The 26807-nt window shown below is 49.9% G+C and overlaps 9 protein-coding genes across 9 annotated transcripts; 4 read left to right on the top strand and 5 right to left on the bottom strand.

Moving 5' to 3' along the window:
- Window positions 1–400: 400 nt before the first annotated feature.
- On the top strand, window positions 401–1498 carry N7508_009556 (NAD(P)-dependent alcohol dehydrogenase; the record flags this gene model as incomplete). Its single annotated transcript, XM_058467619.1, has 1 exon — window positions 401–1498. The coding sequence occupies one exon, from the start codon at window positions 401–403 to the stop codon at window positions 1496–1498; it is 1098 nt and encodes a 365-aa protein (XP_058315465.1).
- Window positions 1499–2182: 684 nt separating this feature from the next.
- On the bottom strand, window positions 2183–5155 carry N7508_009555 (M28 family metallopeptidase; the record flags this gene model as incomplete). The annotated part of the gene is made up of 1 exon (XM_058467618.1): window positions 2183–5155. One exon carries the CDS (start codon window positions 5153–5155, stop codon window positions 2183–2185), a length of 2973 nt encoding a protein of 990 aa, XP_058315464.1.
- A 503-nt stretch (window positions 5156–5658) lies between these two features.
- On the bottom strand, window positions 5659–7606 carry N7508_009554 (putative ubiquitin ligase complex F-box protein GRR1; the record flags this gene model as incomplete). The annotated part of the gene is made up of 3 exons (XM_058467617.1): window positions 5659–6006; window positions 6067–6747; window positions 6800–7606. 3 exons carry the CDS (start codon window positions 7604–7606, stop codon window positions 5659–5661), a joined length of 1836 nt encoding a protein of 611 aa, XP_058315463.1.
- Window positions 7607–8122: 516 nt separating this feature from the next.
- On the bottom strand, window positions 8123–10111 carry N7508_009553 (putative AMP-binding domain protein; the record flags this gene model as incomplete). The annotated part of the gene is made up of 5 exons (XM_058467616.1): window positions 8123–8442; window positions 8512–9141; window positions 9197–9643; window positions 9701–9896; window positions 9965–10111. 5 exons carry the CDS (start codon window positions 10109–10111, stop codon window positions 8123–8125), a joined length of 1740 nt encoding a protein of 579 aa, XP_058315462.1.
- A 788-nt stretch (window positions 10112–10899) lies between these two features.
- N7508_009552 (60S ribosomal protein uL13) lies at window positions 10900–11859 on the bottom strand (the record flags this gene model as incomplete). Its single annotated transcript, XM_058467615.1, has 4 exons — window positions 10900–11038; window positions 11118–11430; window positions 11603–11738; window positions 11839–11859. The coding sequence occupies 4 exons, from the start codon at window positions 11857–11859 to the stop codon at window positions 10900–10902; spliced, it is 609 nt and encodes a 202-aa protein (XP_058315461.1).
- Window positions 11860–12587: 728 nt separating this feature from the next.
- Window positions 12588–13957, top strand: N7508_009551 (metallophosphatase domain-containing protein; the record flags this gene model as incomplete). The annotated part of the gene is made up of 2 exons (XM_058467614.1): window positions 12588–12783; window positions 12921–13957. 2 exons carry the CDS (start codon window positions 12588–12590, stop codon window positions 13955–13957), a joined length of 1233 nt encoding a protein of 410 aa, XP_058315460.1.
- Window positions 13958–16948: 2991 nt separating this feature from the next.
- N7508_009550 (J domain-containing protein) lies at window positions 16949–18556 on the top strand (the record flags this gene model as incomplete). The annotated part of the gene is made up of 1 exon (XM_058467613.1): window positions 16949–18556. One exon carries the CDS (start codon window positions 16949–16951, stop codon window positions 18554–18556), a length of 1608 nt encoding a protein of 535 aa, XP_058315459.1.
- Window positions 18557–20886: 2330 nt separating this feature from the next.
- N7508_009549 (putative sterol o-acyltransferase (APE2)) lies at window positions 20887–22797 on the bottom strand (the record flags this gene model as incomplete). Its single annotated transcript, XM_058467612.1, has 6 exons — window positions 20887–20913; window positions 20987–21028; window positions 21079–21334; window positions 21397–22107; window positions 22160–22603; window positions 22673–22797. The coding sequence occupies 6 exons, from the start codon at window positions 22795–22797 to the stop codon at window positions 20887–20889; spliced, it is 1605 nt and encodes a 534-aa protein (XP_058315458.1).
- A 717-nt stretch (window positions 22798–23514) lies between these two features.
- Window positions 23515–26287, top strand: N7508_009548 (AP-1 complex subunit gamma; the record flags this gene model as incomplete). Its single annotated transcript, XM_058467611.1, has 5 exons — window positions 23515–23524; window positions 23594–23717; window positions 23774–23962; window positions 24016–26131; window positions 26192–26287. The coding sequence occupies 5 exons, from the start codon at window positions 23515–23517 to the stop codon at window positions 26285–26287; spliced, it is 2535 nt and encodes an 844-aa protein (XP_058315457.1).
- Between the last annotated feature and the right edge of the window lie 520 nt (window positions 26288–26807).

The following is a 26807-nucleotide window of genomic DNA, read 5'->3' as shown; positions in this document are numbered from 1 at the left end:
GCCTGTTCCGAGATATGGAGGGGATGTTAACATGTTGCAAAACTGGAGATTGAAAGGCAATTCTGAACTAGATATTAATTTCTGGCTCGTAGTGCTAGCTGGAGCGACAGATATCATCCACAGCCTTCGTGGTCTAGTTGGTTATGACGTCGGTCTCATATATCCTTTCTTATGACATTCTTGGTAACAAGATTGACATCCGAAGGTCTCCAGTTCGAACCTGGACGAGGGCATACTTTTTGCTTTTTTGGCCGCCAGTTTACTAGCGCTAATCCGGGGAACGGTCCACGGTAATAAATCACATGGATCCTTGCAAAGCGGTGAGTACCAAATCATATCAAGCATCATCCAAGCTCTATCAAAAACATACCGAGGAAAGCACGTCCAATCCACAACCACAATGGATCCAACAATGGACCCAACGACGGGCCCTCCAATGGACCTACCCAAAGTACCAACAACAATGAAAGCCTGGCTCTACAGTGGCACATCCTCCGGCCTAGAGAAGAACATGTACCTAGACGAAACAGCGCGCGTCCCACCCGCCCCAAAAGGCGACGAGGTGCTCGTGGAAGTCCTCTCAAGCGCGCTCAACCCAGCCGACTTCAAAGTGCCCGAAATGGGTCCCCACGCCCGCTACCTAGCAATCGGGATGCCAGCAACGCCCGGAATGGACTTCTGCGGGCGCGTGGTGACGACCGGCCCTGGCGCCCCTTTCAAGCCCGGCGAGCTTGTGTACGGGTGTCATAGTATGCCAGTGAAGTTTGGCACGCTTGCCAAGTACCTGTCCATCTCGTCGAAGCTTATTGCGCCGCTCCCTGAGGGTGTGAGTGTGGATGATGCCGCTAGTTTGGGGATTGCGGGTCAGTCGGCGTTCCAGGCCTTGACTGGGTATGTTAAGGAGGGGGATAAGGTGTTTATTAATGGTGGCTCTGGGGGCTGTGGGGTATTTGCTATTCAGCTTGCTAAGTCTATGGGTTGTTTTGTTGCTGTTACTTGCTCAACGCGGAATGTTGAGCTGTGTTATCGGCTTGGGGCTGATGAGGTTTTTGATTATACGGCTGTTGGGGATCTTGTTGGGGCTTTGAAGAAGAAGGGAATTGTCTTTGACCATATTCTTGATCATATTGGGTTGCCATCTGACTTATACTATCAGTGTCATCATTTCTTAAGGCCTGGTGGTGTTTTTGTGCAGGTTGGGGCATCGGCTTTGACTACGTTTGTTGGAAGAGTGGCTTGGCCCTCGTTCTTGGGTGGTGGAAAGAGGAAGTACGTTATCTTCTTCTTTAAAAATACCCGGGAGCACATTGTCAAGCTTGGAGAGCTGGTTCAACAAGGAACTCTAAAATTAAACTTCGACAGCAAGTATGAGTTCGAAAATGCTGTGAAGGCATTTGAAAGACTTCGCTCAGGGCGTGCCAGGGGGAAGGTCCTTGTTCATGTGGCTGACCCTCAGGAAGACACGAGTGCGGTTGTGAACGACTTTTTGTTCCAATAGCTAATGAGATCCTGGCGTACCGGAATGTACAATTCCAAAGCATACAATAATACACAAAGGACGACCCCCCCAGGCCGAATCATGCGAGCTACTTGCCTTCACATGGGCCACTTCAGCCAGATTTGCTGTGCTTCAAAAAGTTGTTATATCACATAGAGATTGCTATTCTGAGGACGATGACAACAACTCATCGCCGGTAAAGAATAACAGAAACTAGACAGAAGATGAGACCAATAGACAGATACTTCATCAGTAAACTCCATAGCCGTATTTGACTCTGGTACTATGACATGATCATCGTCAAAGCGACGTCCGCAATTAGGGTTTCCGCCTTCCATCTCAGATTTTCACCTAATTTCGTTTTCGTTTGTCTCCTCTTTTGCATCACCATGAGTAATTGCGCGACACAAAAAAAAACGCACATTTAGACGGTATTAGCTTCCTTTCGATAGTTTATGTCCACCAGAGAGTAAATAAAAGTCAAGCTGGCATTTACGCTCTTCAGAATGTGATGTATAACCCAAAGAACTCAGATTCAGGTCATTGATGAACAACACCGAATATTTCCTGTTAAGTAAATACCTAATGGTCATCGTAAAAGATAGACAGCGCTTGAAATTCATAGCATAATGAATACATTAAATAGACCTGGCATAAAATAAAAATATGCCTTCACAACTAGTATCAAGATGCAACAACCCGGAAAGTAGACCGCTGAATCTCAAATCCTCTCGAACCCTCAATCAAGCCATCAGAAAATTTAGTAACAGCAACCCAAGCAGGACTAAACTGCCGAACCTCATCAAGAGCAGGAATGAGCCCGACCTGATTATTATCACTCCAAAGACAGGTAATCCTGCCCGTGATGGGGGTATCATCGAACGCTTCATCGTTCTCTGTCGAGTCATGCTCAGTAAAGTTGATGTCGACCGTCCACTTGTTACCCCATGTGCGGCTCCAGAGTTGGATCCTGTTCAAGCCGTCCCGGGATGGATTCAGGAAACGGCGGTCTGGAGCGGATGAGCCAACGACACTGAAGTTCTTGATGAAGGGGCCGTCCATGTTGATGCGGCAGGCGCGGGTGTTTTGGCCCGAGACTTCGAAGCGGGCGGTGGGGGTGTTTGGTGAGGACTGGGAGATGCTAAAGGTAATCCAATCGGGTGAAAGTTCGGTGGCTTTAACGAGAGCATTGGTGTTCTCGTTATCGATGGATACGGCTGCGGCATCGGGGATGACGTGTGGGATTGGAGCGTTCCAGGAGCAGCGCTGGACGTGGTTTTTGCCTCTGTATATCCATTCACATATCTCGTTTTGACCTGCTGCACTTGGAAGGCCGTAGGTTACGTCTTGGACAAATGGAGGCATGCCGGTCAAGGAGGCAGTGGAGATTCCATTGTCTAGATCGACTTCCTGGAGGAAGAAGAGCTTGAGACGGTTCGAGTCCGCGAATGGGAAGGCAGCGAGGTTGTAGATTAGCGTGCCAATGAAAACGAAGAGCATGAAAATCGGGATATGGTAGGTGTACCGGTGAATTACTGGTAACGTTGGGGCGAAAAGCAGCGAAGTCAGACTGGCGATGAAGATGTAGACGATGAGCTGGGGGCTTCCATCCTGGCCAGTCTGGTTAAGTGCGGCTGTGATTAGAAGAGCCAATGGGACAATCAGCATCAGGATCACGGGGGCCGTAAAGAGCAACTGCAAGAGCCAGGTCCATCGCGGCATCCGGCCACTCCACGACTGTTCATGCCCATAAACGTTGGGGTCTTTCTCCTCTCCCTCGTCATCATAGTCATGAGATGTGTGGTCACCCGCAACATGAACGTAGTTGGCAAAGGTAGTGCGGTGACGACCATGCAACAGCGACGTTGACTCAGTCGGCTCCTCCTCGACGTCATTGTCCTCATTCTCATCGACCGAGGCACCAAGACGACTTCCATGGCTGCTGGGCCGTCGTGATCCTTGGATGAAATGACTAACATACTCCGACTTTGGTGGCAGAGCAAATAGCTCCAGGTAAGAGATCCAAGTGGCCAAAAAGGTGCCTGCGAAATAGAAGAACATAAAGTAGCCTCCAGCGAGACCCTCCTCATGTTCATAAACAGTGGCAACCACCATCATAGACCAAGTAAGGACAAACATCCAGGTCCAAGTGTAGACACGGTGGAAGGCTGACGGACGTGCAAAGTCTGCAACACGAGATACGAACCAGGCTAAGAAGAACCAAGCCGAGATCATCATGCTCCACACGGCGTATGAGCTGCTGTGAGCAATGAACGGGTTGACCTTTGTCACCATGTAAGCCAGTCCAACAGTCACAGCCGTAGGAATGGAAAGCAAGAAAGGGAAGCGGAAAAAACCTCGCAGACCACGCAGCGAGATGTGCTCATCACCAAGCTCAGAGTAGACAGACGACCGGAACAGATACATCTTATCAGCCTTGGACAGAATCACACTGGTCACGAGCAAAGTCAAAGGAGCCACAATGAGCAGAGTAACCGACAATGCAAAGAGAGTATGGAGGCGAAACACAGCGAAAGCACTTCCAAACAAATCAAACCACACAGCCCGAGTGCCCGAACCACTAGGAACAAGCCCATCATCACTAAGGTGTCCATCAAAACGATCAGTCGAGTCGGAAACAAGAGCCTCAGTAGTCGAAGTAGCCGCGGAGAGCATATGCCAAAGAGAATCCAAGCTAGTATGCCGCGCATCATCCTGGTCAGTATGATAACGAGCCCGGGGCTCGAAGAAAGCAACATCAAGCCCACGCAAGCCCAAAATACCATCAAGAACAACATAATCCGTCTGGCTACTGATAAGCCCCTTCTCAAACCCATTAGCACTTAGCACCGAGCCGAACGGATGCTCCGATTTCGCGTACGCCTGCGTAACCTCCGTATCAGAGCTGCGGAACAAAGTAGCCCGACCACCAGCCCCAGCACCCTCTAAATTGAGGAAAGTATGCGCGAACTTCGCCATAGGATGCTGGCTGTACGCGCGCGCACCATTCAAATAGTCCTCCTCGCCATTATTGAAAAGAACGACCAAACCGCGGCGCGGCGCATGGCCCGGCGTGAGGAAGTATTTGACCAGTTGCAGACAAGTCACGACTCCGACGCCATCATCTGTAGCACCGTAGCCTGTCGAGACACTATCGTAGTGCGCATTGACCAGCACGCCACCTTTGCCGACGGGCGTTCGACCAGGCGTCTCCCACCAATTCCCTTTCTTATCTTCCCAGCCGCGGATGTAGACGAGGATGTTGGTGCCCTCGAAGTAAACGCCAACGTTGTTATCGATGAAGGTGAGGTTCGAGATCAGGTCGTCGAAGACAAATACGTCTGGTTTCTCCTCTCTCGCGTCGGCGAATTCCTCGGATGACGCGGCGGAGTCTTTGATCGCGTCGATGCGCTCTAGTAGCCATGAGCGGACTTCGTCGTTCTGGCGAGAGTTGTAGGGGTGGAAGCCTTTTGTCAGACTCTGCAGGTCTTGCCATGCTTCCGTGAGATTGAGGCCGTTGGGGTTCGTCTGCGGCGCGGCGGGGACGTTGTGCTGGATTACCAGTAGTGGGATTATCAGGGCGAGGTATACGGCTGTAGTCAGGATTGTTACTGGCCACGGCGTGAACGCCAGCGGGTTGGCTTTGTAGGAAGCCATGGCCCTGTTGGATGGGAGAGTTGCAGTTGGCAGTTGGAGAAAGATGCGGGGGGAGCTTGGTGGTATTGGGATTACGGTATGTTTGTCACTTACTCTATCAGATTGGACTTTGGGGACTTCCATTGAGGGTCAGCTCAATTTGCGCTTCTCTTTACAATCTTAATTGCTCTAGCTTTATGATAGCTCTTGCAGATATCTAGGTGTTTCACTCGCGGTCGTATTCCCAAAGCACCGCAGTTGACCATTACTTGCTGTGGTGAGGCTAAAATAACTGATTGCCTAAATGCTATGTAATTCAATGTGACAAGAATCATCCAAGACCATAACCGCTAGTACACGATGCATTTCGCACAATAACACAGATACCGAATAAGATAGGGTAATCTTCGTTCATATGAGTAGAAATATGACTACCTGATTGATCCCGAGGAACCGCAGGTAAGACACAGGGAATTGAAAAGAAGGAGTGTGTCTCATTTTCGACAGTAAAGGGGGGTATCGTTTCAAGTATTCATAGGCCCAACGTCGATGTAGTCATCGTCTCCGTCGTTGATTACGGTTGCATTCATCAACCCAGTCATTTGGCCCTCGTCCTCATCGAGTTCTTCGTCGTCATCGTACATCGTGGCTTCGGTTTCTTCGTGCGGTGATGATTCATGTTGGTTCAAGTGGTCCCGAAGTCGATTGACACCGTCGCCACTGAAGACACAGAAGACGTCCCGTTGTTGTTGTGTAAACTCTTTAGGCGCCTCTCGGCAGAACTTGGTGAGCTCTTGGGTGAGGAATGGTGGGACGCCAGTCAGACTGAGGTGAGTGAGACGAGGGCAATTGTTAAGCAAAGCGTGAATGCCCTGAAAAGTAAAATTAGTATGTTATGTCAAAACATAGAGATGACATGGTGGAACGCTTACCCCTCGGTGCAGTCGAGTGCAGTAGCTAAGGTGCACTCGCTCCAGGCTGCTAACTGAAGGATGGCTCGTTTTGGGGTGTGCCAATGCCAGTATACTCTGATCTGTAATAGCCTGGCATTTGACCAGCCCAATTCTTCGCAGCTTGGGCAGGGTAGCTAGTTGTTGCACACTGTGGTCTGTCAATAGGTTGCAGCACGCCAGATCGATGTACCGAATGCGGTTACAGGACTTGACCAAACGGCTAACAGCCGAGTCTGTAATGTTGGAACAATGACCCAAGTGAACATAGTGGAGGTTCTTTCCTAGCCTGCAAATAGCCATCACAGATCGATCTGTGATAAAGCGGCACTTTGCTAGTACTAGGTTTCGTAAACGAGGAGCTGCATGCACAATGCGCTCCACTGCATCATCCTTGACGTTCTCACAAGCGGTGAGATCGAGAATGCGAAGACTGTCATAAGTGGCAAATTCCGGTAGTTTCAAGAAGGCCGAATCGTCAACTTCAATGCAGTGTGCGAGGCGCAACTCTCGAAGGTGTCGCAGAGTTACAATCAAAGCAGTCACCGAAGGACTTGTAACCAGTTTGCAGTCGTGTAGATCGATTTCAAGGATGGATGGGCAATTCTCCGCAAAAGACTGAATCGACCGGTTTGAGATATTGGATACTCCGTTCAGTTTCAACTACAAAAGTCAGCACTTCACTCTTCAAGTCAAAATAAAACAACAAACATACCCTCTTGATCTGGCGACAGTTTTGAGACACGACAAACAGTGACTCGTCGGTAATTTTCGAACATCCCGTAATATTCAGACCCTGAAGACGGGGACAGTTCCTCGATACCGTATTCAAAGTGTGATCCGTAAGGTGTCGCAATTCCGAGACATCCAGCGCCTGCAGGTGCCGATTACCATCGACCAAGTCCGACACACCAGTATCCGTAAGTTGAGAGCAGTTTGTCAGCGTCAGCCGCTCGATACGCTTGCACTGAACAAACGGAACAACTGTTCCATCACTGACATCACCCAAAGCGGAGAGGTTGAGTCTCTTAATCAGGTCTGCGTAGTTGAAAAGGCTGTCCTGCTTGCCCACGGAAGCGGTCACGCTTGTCAAGTTCGACCAGCTGTTGCAAGAAGGCCGGTGCCACAGTATCCCGACAGAGTTCACTGCCCATCCACGACAAACCAGCATGCAGTTGAGCATGTCTGAGGGTAGAGTTAGCTTTGAAAATATCGCAATCAGGATCTCAGGCGGGAGGCGACCGATGGGCGGAAGTGGCATGGGCTGGACATTTTGGGGGTGGCTGTCACGGAAATTGGCGACACCGATGGAGGATTGTGAATCGTTGGCTTGGGCCATGAAGAAGTCGGTGTCATCGTCAGCAGCACGCTCTGGTGACGTTGATCCAGAGGTTTCGGAAGGGGCAGCGCTTGGAGACCGGCCAGTTTGTAGTAGTCGGGGTGCCATCTCAGCCGGTAAAGAGTCGGCTGTTGTAGTAAGGTCGGTTATATTGCTCGAGGGTTCGTGAGGCTGAAGTCTCATTACTTCAGGAACTCTTCACGAGAGTTGGGTGCATGTGAGGTAAGCGCGCGTACGTACGCAGTTACAGCAGGGAGAAATGGAGTTAGAAGGGAGATAGTGGAATCGAGCGAATGATCCAGCTCATGCTCTTCCGTCGAACGCTCGTTAGGGTCAATGCGATTGTGAAGGGATAGAGGCGGCAATGGAGGGGGATGAGGCAATGGGGCCGGGTTTCACGCGGAGTCAGGTGCCAAGCATCTGCTTATCGAGCGATAAGATCGAGTCCAAGTATAGAAAATATTCCAGCAGGAGGGATATTAGGAGACAAAGAGAAATGTCATGTCGTCAGAGTCGCTTGATGTAACTTGTGATCTACATATCGATCGGGAATACCGGGACATCTGACCTCTGGAATGTAGAATGTAGGGAAGCTGCCTGTTCCCTGTTCCAGAAGAGTGTGTTTCAAAAAAAAGTTATTCACAAATAGCTTTATGTTGATCTTTCTAGTGGTCATTCTAGAGTTTTTTTGAGGTCTTTCTAGATATTTTTCTGGTTGTCTTTCTGCCCCTTCACCCAGTCTCGCAGGATATTCTTCCGAATCTTACCAGTACTTGTCTTGGGAAGCTCCGCTACCACCTCCACCTCACGAGGAATCATGAACTTGCTAATTCCGCTGACATTCCGAGCCCAGGTGATCACTTCCGGGCCGTCCAGGAACTTGCCTTGCTTGACCGTGACAAAGGCCTTGGGTCGTTCGCCCCAATGAGAATCAGGCACCGAGACAACACCAGCCTCTAGAATGTCGGGATGCGTGACTAACATAGACTCAAGCGCGACCGATGATATGTTTTCACCACCTATTTATAATATATTAGCTTATTAGCTTTCGCTCTTTCAGCAGACCAGAAACCCGACGCAGAACATACCGCTGATAATGATATCCTTAGCACGATCAAGAATTTGAATCGCCCCATCAGGATGCCAGACAGCCAAATCGCCAGAGTGCAGAACACCACCCGCAAATAGCTTCCTGGTTGCCTCGGGATCCTTGAAGTACCCACGCGCGCAGATATTGCCAATAAAGACGATCTCACCAATCTCTTGCCCATCTTTGCTGACGTCAGTAATAGTACCGTCAGACACATCTGTCTTAATGACCCGTGCAGGAAGACTAGAAATAAAGCCATGACCCTGTCGGGCCATCTTCTGATACTTTTCCTTTAGAGGGAGAGTATCCCATTCAGGCAAAAAGTAACCCTTGGTGATAGGGCCGTATGTCTCGGTCATACCATAAACATGCACAGGATGCAAGTTCAGATCTGACATTTGTTCAAAGAGATGAGCTGTAGGCGGGCTCGCTGCTACAGTCACCCGAACAGGTTTCGGTAGCTTCTCTGCTTCTTTCGCGTTGCAGAGTAGTGTGTTCACAGTTGGGGCGGCGTTGAAATGCGTGATGTGCTCTTCTTTCAACAATCTCCAGATCTCGGGATAATCTATCTTTCTGAGACAATAATGGGTGCCGCGTGCTGCTGTTACTGCCCATGGGAATGTCCAGCCTGTGATATATGTCCATGTTAGCTCGAATACTATATAGCGAGAAAGAGAACGAACCCATGGCATGGAACATAGGTAATGTCCAAAGATAACGAGCCCGTCCACGGTGATAATTCAGCCCCGATTCAACAACATTCGCCAAAGCTGCCAGATAGCAGCCCCGATGAGTAAACTCGACACCCTTGGGCTTAGCTGTTGTTCCGCTGGTGTATGCCAAAGCAATAATGGACTCTTCATCAGCAGCCTGACTCTGAAGACCCTCCCAACCCTGAGCACCATTATCAAAGTCATATTTCAGACCCTCCAAAACAGCTTCATCAAAAGGACCGGTCAATTCACCCTCAGTAGCATCAGTATCGGAATCTACAATGAGGGGAACATCGGGGTGTTGCGAGCGATATGTCTCCAAAAGTGGCACAAATTCCTCGTCAACAATAATGACATCTGCATCCCCATGTTCGAAGATATACGCAATATCCTCTTTCTTGAGACGGTAGTTGACAGCTTCAAAATGAACACGTTAGACCAACATTCGAGGAAGGACCAACCCGGAGTTCTTACCGACGTTAACAGCCCCCGCAGCGGCAATTCCAAAGATCGACTCCAGGAATGCCGGTGTGTTGGGGCAGAGGATTCCAACTCTCTTGAACCCGTGTTTTTTCAGGTAGAATGCCAGGCCCCTCGCTCTATCTGCAGTCTCGCGGTAGGTCCTGCGCAGAACCTTGTCGTTGGCTGTGATGTGGTAGATTGCCTCAGCCTAAGGATATCTTGTTAGATAAATGCAATTGAATTGGGCCAATGACGAATACAGGAAGGGAGGCTCACCTCGGGCTCAATGGCCGCCGCACGGGGTAGGAAGAAAGTCGGTGAGAGTGTATGGTGATTGATGCGGTGTTCAAAGTGTGCAGGTGTTGAAGATGCTGTGCTGAAGTGGCCAAGCACGCCAGACAGCCGGGCCTTTACTCCAGACATGCTATACCAGCGGGAGGAGGACAAAAGTAGGGTTGGGGGTACGCCCGGGGAATTCGAGAGTGAGATAAAGAAAGAAGGAAGAGAAGAGAAGAGAAGCCAAAGGTAGAAGTAGAGAGAGGGCAACTACTCCAAGTTGGAGAAATGCGGGGAGGCCCTGGAGCGGTTAACCTAGGCTATGGCGGATCACAGGCGGGGACTCGGGAAATTCTGGGGTAACTTGTTAACTTCGGGAGGATTCTCATTTTTAGGGGATCATCTTCGGTCTAATGGATTACTCTTTGCCGTGGGATTGGCTCAGCATATTAGACATATTGGAGATTGGAGAATGGTACTTTGTGCTTTGTGATGCAGCACTGGGTTCCTACTGGGGGTTAGCGTGGTAAGTAGATGTTTAGTCAACAACCTAAGTACAGGCAATTACAAGACACTACTGTGCTACACTGGACACCGAGAACATATAATAGGTCAAAGTATTTTGATCATAAGAATCATGTTGAACTCTTGAAAATTGTTTCTTTGGATTAAACCGCCACGGCGCGACTCAACGGCCAGCTAAATTGAACCTTTAATCCCAAACGACTCCGTTTTTTTCGACTTGTGAAAATTCCGAAGAACCCCTGTCCCCGGCCACCATGTGCGTCACAGACAGTGGTATTCATGAAATGGTAGGGGACCGGGCCGCAGAAAAAGGTCGGTCGACTTGCCGTTCAAATTCGCTGAAAGTAAACCGTCCGCGATCCCATCCCAGAACCATCGCTCGACACAACAACCAGCCGCGCTAAAGGTATCTAGTAGCCATACTGAGCAAGCTGGGTCTTGGTCTTGCTGTCCACGTTCGCACCCTGCTCCGCCTTGGCAAGGTTGCGGCGAGCGGCCTTCTTGCGCTCGTAGTAAGCCTTGCTCTTGACCTTCCGACGCTCCTCGAGTCTGTAGAAAATCAGTTAGATGGTGCCAATAGAGATAATGGGTGCCACACTGGTGAACCAGGTGACAGAGATAAACATACCTGGAGACAACATCCTGGTACTTCCAGCCGACCTCGTGGCTGAGACGGCCAACAGTGCAGTACTTGCGGCCGGGGCGAAGACGCAGGACACGGAGAGCCTGGGGAACGACGACACGCTTCTTCTTGTCGTAGGGAGGGGGAACACCCTCGAAGACCTTGAGGCGCTCCATAGCGGCGGCACCACGGGCGGTCTTGTGGGGAATCATACCGCGAACAGCCTTGTAGAGGATGCGGGAAGGAGCGCGGAAGTGGAAGGGACCACCACGGGTGGGGTTGAAACGAGTGATCTTGCGAAGGTAGGCGTGGTACTTGACTGTAGGGCGTAATTCGGTCAGCATTTCTGATCCCCTCAAAATGTGCAATTTGCTCTTCCAAAATTCCCAATTCGGTTTGCTTGTCGTATGGCCTCCACATGATCTCGTAAACACATTCCAATCTTCCACACAAGACACAAAGAAAAGATTTCGAGGGGAAGTTGAACGTACGCTTCGCGCGGAAGAACTCGCCGGAGATGTTGAGGGCCTCACATCTCACAACGACGATCTTCTGGCCGTTGAGCAGCTGCTTGGCGACAGTGCTGGCCAGACGACCAAGGAGGTGTCCCTTGCCGTCAATGACGACCTAATTCAAGATTGAAGTCAGCGATAACGGTTCCCGGATGCAGTTTTTCAAGACGACTGTAGCGGCACTCAGGTTGTCGCTTTGGAGGTAATAAACGCACCACTGGTTCGAAGGTGGACATCCTGCTCGTAAAATGTCCCGGGGGATGGATGTTGTCGGCGGTTGTTGTCGTTGGTGTCAGGTCAACGCACACAACGAAGTCGGGTGGCTCGCAGGTGAATGGTTAAGCGAGGGAAGCCTACTTTGTGTTAGTGGCGAGGGTCCCAGCCCTAAGCCGGACCAATCATGCGGTGTGACAGTTATGTATGGGAAGACTCTGCCCCACCCGTGACCAGCTTATGTAATACTTTCAATTCCGACTGTGCGCCACGCAGGTTCCTTCTCTTTGTGCCGTTAGGGCTTTGGCTTAGGGCTGGCGATACTTGGGCGTTCTAGAAGTACAGTGAAGATCATGATCTGGTGCTTGGTGGCTGAATGAACATGTAGGAACTTGATTACTTACAAAAGACTAACTGATCCTTTCCACACTGTCGAACACCCTCAGCAAAGTGCTACTGTCTTATATCATCGAACATCTACTATATCTCCACGCCTCCAGTGATCAGATCTAAGTTGATCAAAGATTGGGTCCGATGACTAATCCGTACCATAGTCCGATTGTTTTTCCTACGCAAGTTCTTTCCATCAGAGATCTCCAATACAGAGACGCGTGTCAGAGCTTCATGAATCCTAGTCACCCCCAATTGCTTGAGCGCCCTGCAGCAGCACCGGGCACGAACATCACCACAATTAGGCCTGTCTTTGCCAACAAATACCATTGAGGCAGGGATTTTCTCTACATCAATCAGCATGCTTCGAAAGACACGATTCGTCTGCGTTTCTGATACACACGGCTACACACCCTCTGAAGCAGGCTTCAAACTCCCAGCAGGGGACATCCTGATCCATGCAGGCGACTTGACTAACAATGGAAGCCTAAGAGAGCTTCGCAAGACAATGGATTGGATATGCAAAGCCGACTTTGAAATCAAGATCATAGTTGGTGGTCCGTTTCTTCAATGCCTATGCGCCCTATCCAGTCATTCATGACTTGAACCCAGGCAATAAATAGCAATACTATGCCTGCCTCAGTGTTCCGTCCACGCCAAATGGTCACATCAAAACTCCTAACCAGATAAACAGGCAATCACGACGTTACCTTGGACCCAACATTTTACGCAGAACACGGACACAGTTTTCACAGCCAGTCCCTCGAAGATCCGCAGCAATGCCTGAAACTCATCTCGGAGTCGCCTTCAGTACTCTTCCTTCAACACGAGTCAGCCGTGATTCGCTTGACGCGAGCAGGCGGTCCAAACACGATCTTCAAAGCCTTTGGCTCCCCATACTCCCAATTCAAAGGAAACTGGGCATTTGGATACGACTCAAGTGATGCAACAAGGCTATGGAGTCAGATACCACTCGACACGGACGTCGTCGTCACGCATACGCCACCACAATCTCACTGCGACCAGAAACCAAATGGAACATCAGTTGGGTGCTCAGCACTCCGCAAGAGGTTGAGCCTCCTAAGGCCGCACTTGGCCATTTGCGGCCATGTGCATGAAGGACGAGGATATGAAAGAGTTCACTGGCAGGCCGAGCTTACAAACACAGAACAAGATATCAAGACAGAAAGACATAGCCAGTCCAAAAAGGAAGCAGAGAGACAGATCAACGCAGTTGACCATGTCATCCGGGGCACGTTGCCGCCCATGGGAAGCAAGAAACAAAGCCTGATCGACTTAACCAGCAAACGGAACGAACGAATAGCCAACGAGGGATTTTCATGTCCCGGTCACGGTGATAGCCGTCCCGCACACGAAACATCAAAATCAAACGACGAAACGATGTCATTAGCCTCGTCGAAATCATCAGCAGGCGCCGGGCCTGAAAAGACAACTCCACGAAATTCGCCGAACGCTCCGTCCCTGAGCGTGGGTAGCCCCAACCCCAATCTCAGTCTCAGCACCGGCATCAGCACCAGCATCAGCGGCACGATCGGCCATATCGACGCCTTGCAAACGCTCCGAAGGGAGACTTGCATTGTCAATGCGGCCGTTGTGGCCACCAGTTTCCCGCATCACGGAGGCAAACGCTTTAATTCGCCCGTCGTAATTGACCTTGAGCTTCCCATGTGGCAAGATCCAGCCAACGCCAACGTTAACGCCAACGGGTGATGTTCGCGAGTGCGTCTGACACCTCGGCAGTTTGCTTCCTAGCGTACTTTTCTTTCCTTTTTTGTTGCTTCTTTAGCGTGGAACGGGGGCGGTATCTGGCACATGGTAATATGGAAATATCGAATTAAGCAGCCTTGATCTTCTGATTCCGACCAAACTCCCTCTCTTCTTGCCATTCTTGCCATGCATTGTGGCTTGACGCCAGATGGTACTGTACATCCTACCCGCCGTGAGTGGGGAGCTTTGGCCATCCGCGCTTTGATACATGGAAAAAGTGAGTGAAGGCTCGATCTGCCAGGTTTGCGCTTACATCATTGATTCCATGTGGTGGGTGGTCAGCCCATTAAGACTGGCTAACGTGGCCGATGATGTCCTCGCTTTCCATAGTATTGCCAAGTATCCAATAAATACGTCAAAAAAAAAAATAAAAAAATTCAATAGCTCGTACAGAGTTCTTCGCACAGCCCATGACTCTCTAACATGTTCGTAATGGTGAATAAATGGTGACTGGGCACCTCTCAAGTAATACCCCGCATGCATTTGCAGTCCCAACCCCCATCTGATAGATCGCACTCAGATGTGATATGTGATATCACTCCCTCTCCAGTCCAGTCCAGTTCCAAGTTCCAAGTTTCATCTCTTCAGGCACACAAGTCATCCGCATCATCTGCAACGGGGATCTCCCAAACCCAAATCTACTCCAGCGCTTGTTCCCGCTCGCTCAGTGGACAAAGCACAGCTAGCACAAGTGAGAAAAGGGAAAACGTCTGAAAGTCCGAAAGGCTGGGCATGCGACAAGTGCACACCCCCAGCCAATTAATGCATGGACCCCTCCCACCCTGCTGATATACGATGTGACCATGCGAGGCCGATCATGTATTAGCCTTGGTTAGAGGATTACTTTGTGGATGTGGATGTATAGGTAATTGCTGATAGCTGCGCTGATGGGCTTTTGTCTTTCTTCAGCTAGGACTAGGCTTCCTGTCAGGTATGTCGGACTCAGGGATACGCCTCACTGCAGCTTAGTCCCGCGTGGAAGGAGGTATGCGCTTTGGATTTTAATTGGGGGATTGGTTTCTAGAAGGCTTTTCGAGGCGTGTGGAGATGTGTTCTGGCTCGGGTTAGGGGGTGAGGATGGGCTATTGGTCTTTTCCTTTCTATCTTCCAGAGATACTTTGGCCCTGTTATTGCTGAACGCATGTTGTTATTGCAGGAGAATTGCATTTGCATGTGCATTTGTTTTGGTTTCCTGGGTATGGAGTAAAGTACGTACAGTACGGGGTAGTTGCTGTAGAGACAACCTTGCTTAGGGAGTCGATGACCACTCGATTCGATATCTTCCCCTCCCTCTCACTATCATGTCCCGGTCTGCTCTATAGGTAAATGACCATTATCCCGGTCTAGTGTCAGTTTCGCCGGTGCTCAGCCGGTCTCGACCCGTTCGGCTACAAACAAGTCAACTCTTTAGAGACGGCATCCAATCCGAAACCCAGCACCCTTGTCGACAACTTGGATTGAGGGGCCCGTAGATCACAGTTTAAGCGTATAAGGTTACAACCCTGTGTTTCGGCACAAGAGTTGTGCGACATCGCCAGTTGCGCTGATGGGATCGGAGGATTATGGACACGGCTGATGCGGTTTGAATCGAAAGATGTGTGCTCCTTTGCCTTTTGGGTTTCACGGGGGCATCCCCAGATTGAGGGGGTTATACTGCAATCACTATCACACAGATATTGTCAACTGACTGTGTCAGGGTGTTTCCGGATCCCGAAGAGGCGAAGCGGAGAGGGAGGAAGAGGTGGGCGGTTAGGCTAGGCTAGGTTGTTCTATGAGACACTTAGACATTTTACACATTTTTGACATTCCAGGCAACTGGAGGCTCGTGGTTTACATTCGAGAAAATACTATTTGGGCAGGAGATGGGGAAGTCATAGACATGATGAAGTAGAATTGAAAGAAAAGAGTAGGTGAGGTGTTTATTGTAGACAGTTGTCAGTGATAGGCTCATCGCAAGGGAATACAGCATGTGCGCGGACCGCAGGGCCGGGTTTAGAGTCCAGATGACTTAGAAATGGGTCGAGACGGTGTACATTGTACCCCTACTTCCTCCAATCATTTGATACCGCGATAGTTACCAGATGGAGTCGCTATAGGTGGAGTCCGACACGTTGGTGATGGGGCTAGTGGGACAGAGATTAGGTCTCAGTGCCTGAAAGTGAAAGGAACAGAATTGCAAATGTGTCTATATATAGGCTGTTGGCATTCCACGAATTAAGGCCACGGAATCACTCGGAGAAGTGGCTACCAATTAGGCGTACAGGGCAGAGAGCGAGGCAAGGCAAATTCTCCTTAAAAAGTGGCTGTTAAAGAATGTTCAACAGTGAGGCGACCTAGGCGTATAGCGTAAAGCATAAAGTCGGGGCAAGTTAGGTGCATGCCAAACCTACTCGATCGAGACGGCGGCAGGAAAATAAGTAAAGATGAGCGCCATGACGATGGCCCCCCTCACTGGGGCCTTGTCCTCGTGTTAGATCGCCCCATCCCTAGGCAAACGAAATACCTAGGGTGATTGGCAGACCTGCAGCCAGTCGGATTCAGGGCTCAGGTAATAGAAGACCGGTGAGGTGGAAGAATATTACCTGTAATAAATAGGGGAGAAACAGAATTATAAAGAAATTGAAATTACTTCCAGAGTTGGGCATCTCCTTTGAGCTTAACTAAGCACGCCACCTGGTTACTGTGGCGCAGTTCTACATGTAAATACCTGATGCCCCTGGCCGGTTCGTTCGGCTCACTTCTCACGGCATTGTCCGATGCCCTTACTTGGACGATTTACAATCTCCTGATCGAGATCTTTCTGGATGCATCGGCGTTGGCATTTGACTACGTCAGGTTGACATTCCATACATTATACCTCCACCGCCTCTTCTCCCCCTCTCCTTCTCTTCTCCAATTCAACCCCAACACATACTCTTGTGATTCAATTTCACAATGTCCTCAGCTCCTGATATAGATCCATATGCTGCACTTGGTATAGCCAAAGATGCGACTCTCTCCGAGATCCGGGCTGCCCATCGCAAGCGAGTGCTGAAATGCCACCCAGACAAGATCCAAGATGAGTCGCAGCGGAATGCCGCCCAAGATGAATTCCAGAGAGTTCAACAAGCCTACGAGCTCCTCTCAGATGAGTCCCGACGAACCAAATATGACGCCAAAGTCAACAGGTTAGCCGAATTGAAGGCCGAGTTGGAACGCAGACGAACAGAGTCATATGGCTCTCCACGGGGAAGTGGTTCCAACAACCGAGAATACCGCAATGGTCGGATCGTGGAGGAACGAGCTCCCTTGGAATCGTATTTCGATGAACAACTGCGATTTACAGCGGAACCACGTCCAATGTCTCGCAAATACGAGGAATATGGCATGCGTTCTAAGACCAAGCCCACGGAGGAAAAGAAGAAGAAGGCTCCATCAACTCCGATGAGTGCTTTCTACGCCGCGAAGGAGCAGCGGGAATCAACCAAGGCCACCCATTCCGACCGCGCCAAGACCCGCGACCAAGAGCGACGCCGACAAGCCTCGGCCAAATACGACACATTCGAATCTTATGCTGAATCCGACGATGCTTCAGAATCTGATGCTCCCAGATCCGTCTTTACCAAACGAACAGCAACCCCGCGCAGAGAGCGCGAATCCTGGTCCAGGCCAGAGCCCTCCCGCCGCGAACGCTACGATGACGAAGATTTCTCCGATCATTGGCAAAGCAAGATCAACACCAAAACAACCAGCGCGGAGGACTACATCGCATCCAAGGGTCGAACCTCAAAGTCCCCACGCCCATACCGTGGTTACGATTCAACGGAACCAGACTCGTCCGGTTCGCGGCCAGGACGATCCACCCGCCCGACAACAAGACGCCCATCAATATCCCGCGGCACTTCCTACGACTACAATGAGTCGCCTCGTGAGAAGCCAAAGATGCCAACTGCTACAACTTCCCCAAGTATCAAGTCCTCTCTCCGCCCCTCATTCCTGAACCATCGTGCAGCAACCTCCAGTGGCTTCAGTCGTCCCAAGCGCGAAAGCACGCTCTACGGAATGGCCCACGAATCCATACCCTCTTTACGCTCTTCAAAGCCCCGCGATCGCTACGATTCCGGATATTCCAGCCCAACGACGCCCGAAATGACGACGCGGGGCAGTTCCCCCAAGACACACACTCGGTACAAGATCGTCGAAGAGCCAGATCGCGTCGTCGTAGAACCAAAGTCTGCCTCGTCAAAGTACCGCTCCTCATCCCCAGACCGCGCCGAAAGAACATCCTCTTCGGCGCGCCAGCCCCCAAAGCGGAGTAGTACGTTCCAGAATTACCCCGCTGGATCGCCATCGTCTCCTCGCATTGAAGTCCGCCCTTCGCGACCTTCAAGGCCGGCGTCGCATCGCGATACCGACTACTCTCCTCGTCCAAAGGAGAAGGATGTCAAATACTCTCGGGCTTATGGGCCCGAAGACATCAGTTACTCGCCCCGTCGCCATTATTATGATGAGGACAGTCGTCCTTCTAATGTGGGCAGACGCCAGTCTGCTTACGCTTACTAGTTCTATGTTGTGTTGCAACATGGGATTATGAACTGCTTACGACAGCTTATGCTTATGCACGCTAGCTTTTGCTTTTACCGGATATTCATGATGGAGCTCGGGGTGTTTTCAATTCCTTTGCTTTGCATTTTCATTTCCATTTTCATTCCTTCTTGTCTATACATCCGCTACTATGCGGTCCTTTAACATGGAGACTGTCTCCACTATCAATCCGAGATTGATTTGATACATGGTCGGTTCGATCCAAACCGATCTCGGGTTTTCATGGTATGTCTCGCTTTTTTCACGGCCCGGATTGTATATCGCATGCCTCATGTCACATACATATTCTATGCATTGAGATTGAGACAGTTTCGGTATTGATCTCGGCTTCTTTGTTCCTTTCGGTGTTCCTGTACCCTAGTCTGGTTCACTCCTCTTCCCCCGCACAGCCAGTTCGGGGAGTGAGGATTAGGGCTAGGACCAGGGTCAGACACAGAGGGATTATTCTTTGTTGGCGCATATGGGTGGGGTTGGTCGGAGTGGATGGAATGGTGTTGCCTTTCTTTTACTCTTGACTATTTCCTCATCACATCTATGGCGTATTTTTGATCTACCTTATGCTTTTTTCCGATTTGAGATCGTTATCTTGATCTTGACCTCTTTTTTTCTTTGTTCTTCTCTTCCATTGTCTTTTATTTCTTTTTATTTTCTTTTTTACCTCCCGGATACTAGATACCTGATGACCAATTCATGATTTACGCTCCTTGATATAATATGATATGACATGCTGCGATCTTTGACTTTTTTTTCTTTTCCTCTTGCATTTGACTGCTCTTCTTGGTTTCCATTTTCGCTTTGGGTTTGCACTGTAGGAAGCATGGATTTGACTTGGTATTACAGAAAACGGCGGAGAAAATGGGTTCCCTTTTGTTTGGCTTAGATTATCTACTTCAAAGATTGAAACTTCTTGATTGAGACAGATTTGAATAGAACAATGATAGTATATAGAAGTTGACAAATTACTTGACATAGTTGCGATAATTGTGTTATCCAAAATTCCATATATTATTACTGAGCTTGTATCATGTGGCTTGAGGCAATCTCGAATATTCGTATTCGACATGGTTTAGGAACTCATCATGTCATAGTGCAGTGCAACTCCAGCCGCGTTTTGCGCAGAGTAAGACTGAGCACGCTCCAGTTGCTACATCATCAATACTTTGTCGAAGTCACCCAACACATGACTCTTTTACTCTGTTGGCACACGCATGGTAACTGAAAGTCTGCCTGGATATTGTTAAGGCAGAAACGTCTTTTCTTGGGTTGTGTCTACGGTAAGCAACCCCGAAAGACTGCACTATACACCGGGGCAGGAATATTGATAGAACAACTCTTCGTTCCAGCCCGCTGTGGTCCATTTACCTCTCGTTCCTTGATGATCCCAACACTCAGGCTCTCTAGAATAGTATCTGCGTGTGACGAATGTATAAGTTCTGCATACCATTCAAGAAGGCATTTGTAGCATCCTTGCCCGCAAATTGCTTGAGAAGCTTTGGGCTGCCGGCATATTTCGTCACGAATTACTTAATATCGTACATAATTCCATTGATGGAAAGAAGGCAGTGGTCGTGGTCAACTTGGTCCTCGTACTCTTTCCAGCTCATAGCAGGCAACTCGGCTGGTCCACCTTGCAGTCTGTACTGCGGACGAGCTTTCTCAATTTCTTCAGACATAGAGTCATCGGATTCTATGCAATATCATCTTTCGGACATAGGCAAATGAATTTCTGGGACCAGTCTGGCTCATAGCACCGTAGTCCATTTCGATGGTCTGTTGAGAATGCGTGGTGGAAGGTGTAGTTTCCTTCACCACCGGCCAGAAGAGCAACATTCACATTGTAGTAATTGAGGTACATGTATTCTGCAAGTGAGCATGTAAGCCAGCCCCGTAAAGTACCCCCTATACACTATGGCGTCTGTCAATAACTATTTGATTTATCGTGGCTAAATCTAGCTGGATTTACCAAGAAATAGCCTCACGTGTGTTGAGCGATGAAACGAAAAGCGTCCCTTTTCAGTTCTCTTTGCTCACCCCAAGAGACTTTTAATCATTGTTATCTACTGGCGGTATACTGTAGATGACCGGGGCATTAGAACATAGTACTCCGTAGTTGAGACAAAAATACAACTGAAGCTATATACAAAGGAACGAGTACACTCTTGGTACAAATAGAAGCAAACCCGCCGCTAAACCATCTCTGAATCCAACCTACACCTTGCTACAAAATCGCTTTGTTGATCGACTGCACTATTCCGCCTTGTCCAGGATACCACACTTAAAGTACAGCCCTAGACCAAGACGTAGAACGCACACATCTAGAGCAGCCATGTTAGAATCAAAAAGTACCTGTGTATATATCCAACCCCAAGAGAGCACTGTAGAACTTACCATTGAAAGACCCAAGATCATAGAAAACCAAAAGAACACATTCTAGTCGAGTCAGCACTGCATGACAGCATATCCAGGTATAGGTAGCTTACATTGAGGGTAGTCCGTCCTCTGAAGAAGCGGGACTTCTGAACTGCAACAATGGGCAGCTGCAGCATCATAGCCAGGAATCCGTATCCACGGAGTTTCTTGGTGATACAGCTCATGACCAGCTCGTGGAATATTGAGCTGACTAGAAATGTAATGAGCATAGCCACGGGCTGAGAGAAGTTGCATCGAGAGGGGAAGTAGACATGGCGGAAGAGGAAGTGGTGGACGGGGACATTCCACTCGCGGGAGAATTCGAGCCTAAAAATTATTAGATCAACATCTAGTGAGTGGGTTCATATCGAGTCTGCTGTAAGACGTACCAGTCGCACGAATTCCACCAGTCCGCGTAAAAGTGTCGGTCAGCAAATCGGGTCAGCTCGGCAAATGCGCCTAGCACGTATTCGAAGATGACCAGGAAGACAAGCAGGAATGTAATCATAAAGGGGAACAGGAGCATGCTGATAGTCTCAGCGAGGATGAATGCCTTGTCCGAGATGCTGGAGACGACGTGGAGCTGAGCGCTGGCCTCGTTCAAGACGGGGAGAATGAACTCCTCGCTGACGAGGGTCAGCAGGAAGATGCAACCAAATACCGCTGCAGTCTTCCATCCAATCTCTGCCCAGCGGCGATCCTTTCGACGTGGATACTCCAGCTCGTAGCAGAGAGTCGGACAGAATAGGAAGTCGACGTAGTTTCCGACGTGAAGGTTCTGGGGGTAGGAGATATTGCCGAGTGGTGAGGTAAGTTCTGTGGCTAGTTCCTCGCGCAACTTCAGCAGTGGTTCTGTCGGTGTGTCTTTCTCGTTCTGGTCTTTCACGGATGGCCGGCGTCGGTGGACTTCCGGGTAGTGGACGGCAGACGTAGTGTTCGAGGACATCGAACCGGGCTTGTCAAGAGAAGCTAAGCGGCGCTCAGTCTCACTGAGATGACCATTGTAAAAAGCATAGGAATGCAGTTTCATGAGGATTGTAAGGGTATGCAGCGTGAAGAAGACCTGCGCGGTCCAGGTCCACTGCAGCATAAACGGCCAGCTATTGCTTGTCAGCGATATATAACGCCGCTCAACTAAGGATAGAGTCTCACTTGATCCATAGGACCAACCAAAATGCCTCGCCCAGACTCTGCACTATCATACCGCCGCGCGACCACCGCAGCCACTGCGGACCGCTCCGCCAGATCCGGTGTAAGGGTAGAACGAGTCCCGAGCTTACGACCATGGCCACATCACTCAGTCCCATCACCCACACATTCTCCGTCAAGAGACTCCAGACGCGCAGTTGTAAGGGGAATCCTGTATATTTGATGTTGCGCAGCACGCTGGTTCCGACCATAATCACCAGCGCAATCCAAAAGAGAGTAAAGAACCCTCGAAAATTATGATAGTCGCTATCCGGATCAAAATGCGACACACGTGGGACATAGTCTATCGTATAAAACAGACGGTTTCGGGCCCGAACCTGCTTCCTCGCAGATGAGATCGAGTGCACCGACGGGGGCGCATCCTCGGAGACAGGGGTTGAGCGGCCACTTCAATGCAATACATATGTTAGCCAAATCCATGTAAAGATCTAGCTATGTGGGTAGGCAGCAGCTCACCTCGTGTCCTGGGATAGCTTTTCCAGGGGAAGGGGAAGAGCTCTAGTCACGTCCTTTTCGTCAGACTGGAGAGGAACGGCGCGCGGCCGTACAGTTGCGGAATCATGGGAGACGGCGCTAGACATCCTATATGGATGCAATTGTGGAAGCAGAAAGATGGCACATCGAATACGCTGAAGTGTAAGAAAGACACATATGATGTGGGGGAGCTCTGGTGGGTTTGTTTGTTCCGAAAGTCAACCAAAATAACCACTACGTCACAGCGTTTATAGGGGACTAGGCAGATGGATTCACAACAGTCCGTTGAATTGTTAGGAGGTCTACTTGCCAAGATGTAACTACGTTTCATGTTGTCATTTAATTTCAATCTCAAGTAAGGAAGTGTTCTGACATTCTTATACATGTGGGTAGTCTGGCATTACGTCTGATTTTGGATTATATCGCATCAAGGTAAGATCTCCACCAATCAAATGGGCTTGTGGTTTAGTGGTATAATACTCCCTTAGCATGGGAGTGGTCCGGGGTTCGATTCCCCGCGAGTCCATTCTTTTTTTTATCTTTGGTACCCACAAGGCGGTGAGTCTTTATACCAGTCTCTCATCACCTGACCCCAAGGGTCGCGCTAGTCCCATTCTCAACTAGCGCCCCATGCCAAGAAGCCAGGTCGACTGCCATGAGGAATAATAATAAAGCAGTCCAGACCTTCAGACCACTGCCTTGACGCTTCTTCATTCCATTGGTTTCATGAGCGCGGTGCTTGGTTTGCTTTCCTGGGCCTGAATTTGTCTCTTCTCCTCCATTGAATATTCCCTTTTCTCGCCCCGTTGGGGGTCTCCGTGGCCATGTCTTCCCGTGAGTGCTGCCCGCCGCCCCTCCTCCCCTGAGATGCAGTACTAACCACGCAAGATGATCTGTCTATAGTCAAGCAATTCATTCGGAATGTCCGATCAGCCAAGACCATCGCCGATGAACGTGCCGTGATTCAAAAGGAGAGCGCCGCTATTCGAGCCTCGTTTCGAGAAGAGAGCCATGACTCCGGTATTCGGTTAGCTGCAGCAATCTCCCAATGGACTTTGTGAACTACCTCTAATGACCTGATAGGAGGAACAATGTCGCGAAGCTCTTGTACCTCTTCACTCTTGGAGAGCGCACTCATTTCGGTCAGATCGAATGTCTGAAACTACTTGCCTCACACCGGTTCGCCGATAAGCGTCTGGGATATCTGGGGACCATGCTGTTACTGGATGAGAATCAGGAAGTTTTAACCTTGGTCACCAATTCTTTGAAGAAGTGGGTGTCTACGATAGTCTCGATGGCTTGAACTTATACTGACCGGCCTGCAGTGACCTCAACCACTCCAACCAATATATCGTCGGTCTCGCTCTTTGTGCTCTTGGCAACATTGCCTCCATCGAAATGTCCCGTGATCTATTCCCCGAAGTCGAAGGCCTTATGTCGACCGCCAACCCATATATTCGCCGGAAAGCAGCCATCTGTGCCATGCGCATCTGTCGCAAGGTTCCAGACCTTTACGAGCACTTCCTCGAGAAAGCCAAGAACCTTCTCTCAGACCGAAACCATGGTGTACTGCTTTGTGGCTTGACACTGGCGATTGATCTTTGTGAGGCGGAAGAGGAGGAAGAAGGACCAGAGGGTGTGATTGAGATGTTCCGGCCGCTGGCTGGAGGTCTCGTACGTGCTTTGAAGGGTCTGACAACCTCCGGGTATGCACCCGAGCATGATGTGTCCGGTATCACAGACCCTTTCCTTCAGGTCAAAATTCTCCGTTTCTTGCGTGTATTGGGTCGCGGAGATGTGGCCACTAGCGAGTTGATCAACGATATCTTGGCCCAGGTGGCCACCAACACGGATTCCTCAAAGAACGTCGGCAACTCGATCTTGTACGAGGCCGTTCTTACTATCCTGGATATTGAAGCCGACTCGGGTTTGAGGGTGCTGGGCGTCAACATTCTCGGCAAATTCTTGGCTAACAAGGACAATAATATCCGTTATGTTGCACTGAACACCTTGAACAAGGTGGTTGCAATCGAGCCTAATGCGGTGCAAAGACACCGTAACACGATCTTGGAGTGTCTGCGGGATCCAGATATTAGCATTCGCCGGCGAGCGCTCGATCTCAGCTTCATGTTGATCAACGAGGGTAATGTGCGGGTGCTGGTACGGGAACTCCTGGCCTTCCTGGAGGTGGCCGACAACGAGTTCAAGCCTGTGATGACCACACAAATTGGCATTGCGGCTGATCGTTTCGCGCCCAACAAGCGCTGGCACATGGATACCATATTGCGGGTTCTCAAGCTGGCTGGGAACTACGTCAAGGAACAGATCCTCTCTTCGTTTGTCCGTCTCATTGCTACCACCCCTGAACTGCAGACCTATGCAGTGCAGAAGCTCTACTCCTCATTGAAGGACGATATCTCACAAGAAGGTCTTACACTGGCTGCGACATGGACGATCGGTGAATACGCCGATAGTCTACTCCAGGGTGGTCAATATGAGGAAGAGGAATTGGTCAAGGAGGTAAAGGAAAGTGATATTGTCGACCTCTTCACCAACATCCTCAACAGCACCTACGCCACCCAAATTGCAGTTGAGTACATCATCACTGCATCCATGAAGCTTACAGTGCGCATGTCGGATCCTGCTCAGATCGAACGTCTGCGCCGTTTCCTCTCTGGTCGGACTGCCGACTTGAGTGTGGAGATCCAGCAGCGTGCTGTTGAATATTCCAACCTCTTCGGTTACGACCAAATCCGCCGCGGCGTGCTCGAGCGGATGCCCCCACCTGAGATTCGCGAGGAACAAAGGGTGCTGGGTGCGCCCACTGCGAAGAAGCGCCAGAGCAAGGTTCTCCGTAGCAAGTCAACCAAAGCCGCCAAACCGGCCGAACATGACCTGCTCCTCGACCTGGTCGGCGGTGACGCCCCCGTTACCAGCCCTACCTCGAACGGATCGAACACCGCCGATCTGCTGGCAGACATTCTTGGCGGAGACTCCGGCCTGTCATCGCCTTCACCAGGCCCTGCTAGCCAGAAGAACCCGAACAGCGCCATCATGGACCTGTTCGGCTCCAATGGTCCTTCGCCATCTCCCCAGCCAACACAACCTGCATCTGCATCCATGGATCTATTGGGTGGTGGCATGGGTGCCTCTGCCCTCTCGCCTTCAGCCTCTCCCGCTCCCGTCTCCGCCTCGACACCAGCACACACTGCCCTCAGCAAGGATGGCCTCATCCTCACCTTGCAAGTCCAGCGTAGCGGCCCCAACGCCCAGATCATGGCTCGCTTCCGCAACGAGTCCAACTTCGACACGTTCACTAGTGTCGGTCTGCAAGCCGCCGTGCCAAAGAGTCAACGTCTGCAACTGAGCGCAATTAGCAAAGCCGATCTCGAAGCCGGTGACGAGGGTACCCAATCGATGCGTGTGACCGCTCTGAACGGAGTATGCTTTTGCTTTCCTACCTTCCACCTAACGAATTCATCAAACTAACAAATTCCCCAGGCTCTCCCCGCCAAAATCCGTCTCCGACTCCGTATCTCCTCCGCCAAAGACGGCGGCGATCCCGTTATCGACCAGGTGGATTGGTCCGAGCCATAGATATATGGCACTGGCGAAAGTGATGTCAAAATCTCAACCGAACGAAATTTTTTAATTTTCCCATGAACAGTTCAAAATTCATTTCTATACACCTTAGCATCTGTACTCTTCTGCCTTTTGCCTTTCTTGCGCCTACGCTTTCGTCCGTATCTAGACTTTTGTTTTGGTCCTTGTCCTTGATTTCCATCCTTGTGGTGGAACTTGTTCTTTCTTGTATATGCTTAACAGACGGAACTTCATGTATGAGCAAATGCTGCATGGTGCAGATATAGGTGTAGGTGTAGGTGTAGGTGCAGTGGCTTGCATCGGAACAAAATGTTAGTGGTTCGTTAGTCGGGAGTACAAGCGCTGTACCTACAGCTGAGGTGCATGTCCTAGTAAACAGTACCGACTATGTCAAATGAGAGTAGCTTCGATATTATTCTTTCTATGGTTTGAGAAGGCATGGGGTAATATTTATATGTTTTGTTATATTGCAGCTATAACTCTCTAGAAGAGAACGAAAGAATGAACTCCAAGC

Source organism: Penicillium antarcticum (assembly GCF_028974205.1).
Source record: "Penicillium antarcticum strain IBT 31339 chromosome Unknown utg000009l_segment0_segment0, whole genome shotgun sequence".
NCBI classification, from domain to species: Eukaryota; Fungi; Ascomycota; class Eurotiomycetes; order Eurotiales; family Aspergillaceae; genus Penicillium; species Penicillium antarcticum.
This window is presented reverse-complemented; position numbering and strand designations above follow the sequence as displayed.